General features: G+C 36.2%; 2 protein-coding genes, 1 long non-coding RNA gene and 1 other non-coding gene across 6 annotated transcripts in view; all 4 read left to right on the top strand.

Moving 5' to 3' along the window:
• Positions 1–1,369, top strand: part of LOC100176370 (sodium- and chloride-dependent transporter XTRP3-like) — a 7,056-nt gene extending 5,687 nt beyond the window's left edge. Inside the window, exons 9-10 of the mRNA XM_002126214.5 lie at positions 15–159; positions 625–1,369. Of these exons, the coding sequence (XP_002126250.1) occupies positions 15–159; positions 625–922 (443 nt within the window). The 3' untranslated portion in view covers positions 923–1,369. The remainder of the gene's footprint in view (positions 1–14; positions 160–624) is intronic.
• Positions 1,370–2,457: 1,088 nt separating this feature from the next.
• On the top strand, positions 2,458–5,700 carry LOC100187406. The gene is made up of 3 exons (XM_002126596.3): positions 2,458–3,538; positions 4,527–4,660; positions 4,767–5,700. The coding sequence occupies exons 1-3, from the start codon at positions 3,466–3,468 to the stop codon at positions 5,145–5,147; spliced, it is 588 nt and encodes a 195-aa protein (XP_002126632.1). The 5' UTR covers positions 2,458–3,465; the 3' UTR covers positions 5,148–5,700.
• On the top strand, positions 5,610–5,699 carry trnay-gua. The gene is given in 2 exon segments: positions 5,610–5,646; positions 5,664–5,699. It is a non-coding gene; the product is annotated as a tRNA-Tyr (tRNA).
• Positions 5,701–6,494: 794 nt separating the features above from the next.
• LOC104265839 overlaps positions 6,495–7,208 on the top strand; it is a 1,604-nt gene continuing 890 nt past the window's right edge. For 2 of the 3 annotated variants that reach the window (XR_001974814.2, XR_717312.3), the window contains exons 1-3: positions 6,495–6,629; positions 6,685–6,835; positions 6,918–6,938. This is a non-coding gene — a long non-coding RNA (uncharacterized LOC104265839). The remainder of the gene's footprint in view (positions 6,630–6,684; positions 6,836–6,917; positions 6,939–7,208) is intronic. The other variant, XR_001974815.2, reaches the window with a different exon arrangement.

Raw genomic sequence — 7,208 nt, 5'->3', positions numbered from 1 at the left:
TTTTATTTTTGCAGTTATGTTCATTATTGGTCTAACTTTGACAACCAAGAAAGGAATTTATCTGGTCGAAATATTTGATGACGTGTACGTAGGCACGGGACTTCTGTACATTGTTCTTTGTGAAACTTTCGCCGTTGCCTTTTTGTACGGTATTAAACGGTGGGTTTGTCTTACTTGTCCATAAGGTTTTAAGTATGTTTTCCCACTGGTTTTTATAAGCATGTTAGCTTTTATACAAAAGATTAAACACAACATTTCTTTAAAAAATAAATAATTATTTAATATTAAGCAAAGATTATAAAGTGACATTTTATAGCATATATACTAGGCTACCCGTTCTGTAAACACGTGCAGTGGCGCAGCCAAGGGGGTTTAGGATGTGGCGACCCTTCCTCCCCTTTTAAAATAAAAAAAAATTGTTTTAATATTTTATGATTAACCCCCTCCTCTATTTTTTTCTGGCTGCGGCACTGCACACGTGATATAGTTTTCTCTCAATCGAACATTTTCTGTTTATACCGGATGCACCAAATCTGTTCAAGTTATATTTAGTACACTATTCGTTGTAATTTGATATAACTGTGACATTTGTTAATACACTTAATACTTGATTTATATTAACAGGTTGGGAAACGACATTCACTTTATGACCGGGCAGCGCCTGAACATTTACTGGAAGACATGTATGCAATTTCTCTGCCCCATTTTGTTGCTGGGTTGTTTCGGTACCATCGTTGTCTCCTATATCATTAAATCTCCAATATACCACGCGTGGGACGGGACCGGTATTGTCAAAATGACTTATCCAGCATGGGTGAGCGCCTTGGTCGCCATCTTGCTTGTTCTAACCACACTTAGTGTCCCGCTGGTGGCGCTGTTGCACAGGTTAAGGGTGTACGACTTCAGTAAATTTGCCGAATGAATCACCATCACCCCACATACAGTATGCAAACACGCAGTTGTCGCATTTGTAACGACAATCTCTTGTAAATGAGCGGAAGAAACATTTTTACTACAAACTTTTACCGTTCTGTATTCAATTTTCTACACGAAAAACATAATTACACTATGTTTTAAGTTTCAATACGTTTACTAGTTTTACGTCATGGCAATTACGTATATGTAATAACTGTTTTTCTATACGTTCAATGCCTCACGCGAAGTTTTTTCATATTGCCCTAGCATACAAACAACCTCTTAGGAATACAAACCCGAGTTGCAATTAAAATGTACTTTGTTTGCAGCGGAGACGATATGTTAACATCAGTTTTAATCCAGTAGTTTCAGCATCCGCCCTTTTTCGAACACATAATTCTCTTTCAAATAATCTGATTATACAGGTTTGCAATTAAAAACCCGGTATAAATCATTCCTTCACGTTTCCAAAAACAGCCGCGCTGACCAAGAGGTATTGGTGGGTGAAAAACGAGATAGCGTTTGGAAAAATAAATATTTGCCCCCACCAACAACTGCCAGAATAACAAACTCTCTTTTATAACTTCGCGAGATTCTGTCGCTTGATATATGATGGTGGTTCGGACAGTGAGAAAAAAAAATTATCCCTTTGTTTGGTAAAATATTTATGGAAGTTTAGCTAAATAGGTTTAAGAAACTATCTACAAAGTTGCTTTGAATGTGCCAGTCGTCAGAAGTTAGAAACATATCGTATACAAATTATTTATCAAGTCAGTAAATTTCCTAAATCCTAGCTGTTACATATATTATTAATAACAGGTTTAATAGTACTGTTGAGCATGACGAATAATGTTTGTACGGGTCGTGTCTTTACGCACACTTTTGTTTCTATTAGAAGTTTAACTTAATTAAAATAAATGGCTCGTTTGTCTGCTAGGTGTGGCGACCACGCTTATTTTCTTCCAACTAAATGTAAATATGTTTTAACTGTAAGCGTGTTTTAACAACTGTTGTTTTGTCGCTATATCCTGTCTTTTCGTTTGAAACATTTCTAAATCTTCGCTACTGTAATCGAAGAGACAAATAAAAAGTTATTATTATTATGTTATCACATAAAGTGCCATATTTTTAATCTAATTTGTAACAATTGAGAACGCTGTTTTAGAGTCAAAAGGATATACGATATAGTTCTGTTAAAATTAGTTGTTTGTTTACTACCATGGGACGAGAAAATAAAGTGAAAACATGGATCATATATTGTCACAGCCTACCATACATACTTTTAGGTCTGCTGTGAAACAAGTGTTACTTTACCAGTAAGCTTGTTTTGTTGTTAACTGTAGCTTATGCGTTTCTCAGAATTGTTTTTTACGTCAGTGATCCAGTACAACGTCCAAGTACAATGCTAATTTATAACACGTTTATATGCAATAATTAAAATATTTCCTAAAACGCAAATTTTTCTGTTGATTCTGCGGTAGGAACATGACTCGTAATTCTATCAACGCACATCAGGATTGCAAATAGAGTAAGCCACAATCAATTAAGCGGGTGTTCGTTTTTAGCGTAAGGTAATAAAAATCTAAGAATAGCATTTCAACTTTCCGTTATCTGTGAAAATTTATGGTAAAGCGAAACGTACGTACTGTTTTATCTTCGTGTCGTTTGCAATGTGTGACTGCCAGTACATTGCGAGTTTAATTTGTTGGTAATATTGAACAGATTTTAAATCATTATTTAAGCATACGATTACGCCTTGTTGGCAGGTCCATTAGCTGAACCACATTTAAACAGTATAAGAAATCTGGTCTGTGTAACGAGGTAATTTCGCTTAGTGTGTTGATTTGACTTATGCGTATTAAACTCTGTCAGAGGCCTCATTTGATGACAGGATATAAATGTTACTGCGATATCAAAGAGAACGACAAATTTTGCTCTCTCCTGATTGATGAATAACCTCGCCAGGCAGTTTGCGAACAAACAGAATGAAAACATATTTTTAACTGTCAGGTATCGATTCAGACGGTGCAAACATGTCGTATTTAGAACAATTCGCAAAAATGTAGGTTTCAAGCAAAAGTACCAGCACATTAAAGTTGAATTCCAGCTTATCAATTAGTGTTGATGTCAATCTAAAGTTTAAAATGGATTTGGCTGTCACTTTTTATTACTTGCCAGTTTGTTTGCGACGCGTATGCGCAAACCGTTCCGTGTATATAATGTATTAAAAGTAATTCGCTTTTATTGTTAGAACGTGACAGATTTATTTAATGTAGGCACCGCAGTACTGATTAAGATAAGCCTAAGTAATAATGCATATATTGGAACTTGCCCAAGTACATATTGCCGTACACGTATAAAGTTGATAAGAATGTATGAAGACGTGGCTGGGTCGCCAGCTTGATTGTGTGAATGGCTTTACTTTGTAGAGGAAATATGTAGTTCTATATTAAACATCTTAGTCTGTTTTTATCGTGTGATTTGTCAGTAACATACATTAAAACTCTTGCAGCAGTAGGTTTAAACGGGATGATTTAAGTTTCAGGCAAAATGTATCAGTCCAAAAGACAACAGCGTGGAAACGTTCTTATAGAATCGGACAAACTTCAGGGAAATGGATACGGTTAGTAAAGAAGTAGTTACTTGTTTGACGGTTATATAAAAGACATAAAAAACACCGTTTGTCTGCAATGAGAATCTATCCTTGGAATTTATTTCAATAACCTGGTGGAGGGGCTTATAAATTAAACTTTGTGTTTGGTTTGATCTATTGATCACGTCGGTGTCAAGTACCATTAGGAACAGAGCTATCCTTTATATCCACTAGATACTTATAAGCAAACAGATGTTCCTTTGTTCTGTTGTCAAAGATCCACAAAGTAACTGACCGACCATAATATATGGCACACATCGTTTATTTGCACACGTGACAGCAAGGTTTGGCTTTATGATTTAAATCTGGCAAAAACTTTCGAAAAAATAGATTGGAAGACGCGTTTTATTTTGTAGTTTTGCAAACATGACATATGGGCTGACGGCCACATTCGGTTTTAACTTGATTTCGACATCTGACTGTTTGTTCATATTCCCAAATTAGAACAAGTGTTTATTTATCGCGGTGTAACATTGGTTGTGTGGATTTAAGTATCGTTAACGACTTTGATCATGATAGACGAACCTCCTATAATATTAAATGGGGTAGTAAACATTTTTTGGCTTCTTCTGTCTGAAAACATTTAATATATTTTAAAGTTTCGTCTGCCACTGGGTAAAACTTATTTTTTTTGTCAAATGGCAAACGAGACGTTGATGGGATAAAACAAACGTTTTAGCAGCAAACAATTCAATGTAGTAGTGTGGGGTAAGATGGGATGGGGTTACAGCACCTAAATTCCTATTTCGCGGTCGTGTTTTGAACAATTTACGTGAGGATGGGAATGGGATATTTAATTGTGTAAATATTTGTTATTTACTACAAACTGGGACAAGAAAAGGGGAATAAAAACATTTTTCATCTTACCCCCATCGTAATACTAAATTACATTATTATGTCTGGAATCTAAAACAACAAAATATATGTGTGTATAATATTAAATTTAACTGTCACGCAGATACAAGATCGGATAAGGTAGGAAAAGCAGGCACTGAAAATAAACGGAGAGTTGTCTTCGTTGGACAAAGCAGGCAAAAACCAGCGGCCTCGAAAGCTGCTCGTAAAATCATCGCAGATCCGCGCGATATACAGGTTTATAAAGTTTTATTTCTTGTAAATTTGCATTTCAACAATAGCGGATAATGTTTGTATAGTATTATATACCTTCTTTTATATATTGAGATATTTGTTGTTGCAGGAGTTTCAGCAGCGACAACGAGAGCGCTCTTCAGGTCTCGCAAAACGTCCAAATGGTCGACGGGCCTCAATTCAGCCTGTATCATCATCTAGCGGCCAAGCTAAGAACGCTACAAGTCAACAAAGAGTTCGTAGAGCGTCGGCTCCTGCTAGAACACATGATGTCATACAAGAGATTTCTAACGGTGAAGTTCGAATGAGTGTAGTTGCCAAAAAGCCCAAGAATCCGGTTCAACAAAAATCATCCACCGATAAACAACATGCAAAAAATCGGAGAGTCTCCTTTCATCATCTTGTGGCTGATCTGTCTCTATCCACTTTACAAGAAGAAGAAGAAGAAGTGGAAGACGAGGAAGAAGAAGACGATTTGACTTTGTTATAACTAGCTTACCTTCTTATATAATATTTCATATTTTCGTTGAGATTTTCCCTTTTGTGTCGTTAGAGTATATTGACTGTGAACACATCGAACGTTGAAAATGACGAGGACAGTCGTGTTATTATAACAGCTTGTATTTTGAGCGTACTCTTTTTTTGTTTGTTTCGTTCTATGATCAGTGTTTTTATTATAGCGGGTATCTAGTGTATTTGGCATACATAACAAATTTATTTCTTTCTTGGGCTTCATCGTATATTGTTGCATTTCTATTTAAAACAACGAAAGGAATACAGAACTCACAATGAAGCTGTTCGTTGATTTAAGCGATCAATAGTACAAATACACAGTGAGCCCGACAAGGTTTCAAGGACGTTTTGCACGTTGGACCGCTATTTAAATTGCAATTTCATCCTAATATTTGATTGACACATGACAAGTACGTCGTTGTGTATCTGTAGACACACCCCTTCGATAGCTCAGTTGGTAGAGCGGTGGACTGTAGTTGTTTAATCATCAGAAATCCATAGGTCGCTGGTTCGAATCCGGCTCGAAGGAACTTTTTCTGTACGATGTGATTTGGATTCTTAAGGTTTTTCCTCCTGATTAGCTGATTAGTTCTGTTACATTTCTTTTTCAGCTGAGCTTTACTATACAAACTTCCACAGTCTTTTACGTGGCTTGTATTTTAAATGGGCAAGAAGCAAACAGATTAAAAAGCAAAATCTATCAGCTCCGTATAGTATCTGCACAGAAATTCAAGCTAACAGTCGAACAATTGGCGATAGAAGCACACAATGGATATATATCAGCGTATAAAGCGCGTGAACAAATGCTTTTGGATCATGATCTACATGTTTAGACATTTAGGTGAAGTATATATACTAACTTAACCCATTATACGGTCCATTCCGCGGAAAGCTTGGATCTCATGGACCACCATAGCAAAATAATAGAAAATATCGCATTGATTCCTGACCTTTTCTGTCAGTAAAATATTGTAGCTAAAATGTGGTGTCAAATGTGTCGAGATTATTGTTAGCGTGAACGACGACATGAGTAGTGTTGTGCAAAAACGGTTCTGCATTTCTATAGTACAATATAATAATTATAAGATTATCTTTTGCAGAAGTGTGCTAGACTGAAACGCTAGTTCTACATCGCTTTGTTGGGTAATCGGTTACAGTGTGGACTTTTAACTGCTTAATATCCTGACCCTTGAACGAATGAATTGTGACTCGTGCTAAATACAGTTATGCATTGTGTATGGTGGTACAGATTCCAAGCCAAACAATAAAGATATACGAAGCCATTGTTGCAGCTTGAACATTTGGAAGTTCAATATTCATTAAACGGGTTAAGTTGAGCTTTGGTAGATTGCATACGATTGTTTCAGCTGCAGCAACGGAAAAAGCTGTTTTTAAAACAATTGATTCCTAAGCTATAAATATGAACATCTCGCTTCGATGCTTCACTTGCAAATTCAAAGTAAGTCGACAACATAAGCAAAGTATAAGCTACAATTCAACTTGTTACTTTACAGATGAACAAGTTACTGCTCATCACTCTGCTGCTCGGACTTCTCTGTTTGGTTGACGAAGGAGAGTCATATTGTTGGAGACGTCGTCGTTATCGGCGTCGTCGCCATTGGTACCGTCGTCGCCATTGGTACCGACGTCGCTCCGGTGACAACGGTATATAAAAACGCATTTATATATCTTTGATATTTCTTACTTATTTGTGTTTTTACGACCAACTGATTGTTATTGTTTTTAGGTGTTGACGAGTCAAAGGAAGGTAAGTGCTAACAAATGTATTCAACATTATCCAGTAACTGAAATGAAAGGAAAGTGATTTACTTTAACATAAAACAATTGTACCATAAATAAATATAGTAGGGTGGGGGAAGATGGGACACCTTTTCGTTTAGTTTCCTCTTTCCATTTGGTAGTAAACAAAGAACATTCAATGAATTATAAAACCGTATCCTCACGACTTCCACAGACCGTTGTTAATTGTTTAAAACACGATCAAGCTACTTGGATATTATGTATTAATGTGTCCCAT

This window comes from Ciona intestinalis, chromosome 7, assembly GCF_000224145.3.
Source record: "Ciona intestinalis chromosome 7, KH, whole genome shotgun sequence".
Taxonomy (NCBI): domain Eukaryota; kingdom Metazoa; phylum Chordata; class Ascidiacea; order Phlebobranchia; family Cionidae; genus Ciona; species Ciona intestinalis.
The sequence above is the reverse complement of the archived record's forward strand: the minus strand, read 5'-3'. Positions and strand labels throughout refer to the sequence as shown.

Bases quoted from the DNA above. Each gene is read 5' to 3' on its own strand.
- LOC100187406 (XM_002126596.3), top strand. From the start codon at position 3,466: ATGTATCAGTCCAAAAGACAACAGCGTGGAAACGTTCTTATAGAATCG. The intron at 3,539-4,526 runs GTTAGTAAAGAA...ACTGTCACGCAG, and splicing joins ACTTCAGGGAAATGGATACG to ATACAAGATCGGATAAGGTA. The intron at 4,661-4,766 runs GTTTATAAAGTT...TTGTTGTTGCAG, and splicing joins CAGATCCGCGCGATATACAG to GAGTTTCAGCAGCGACAACG.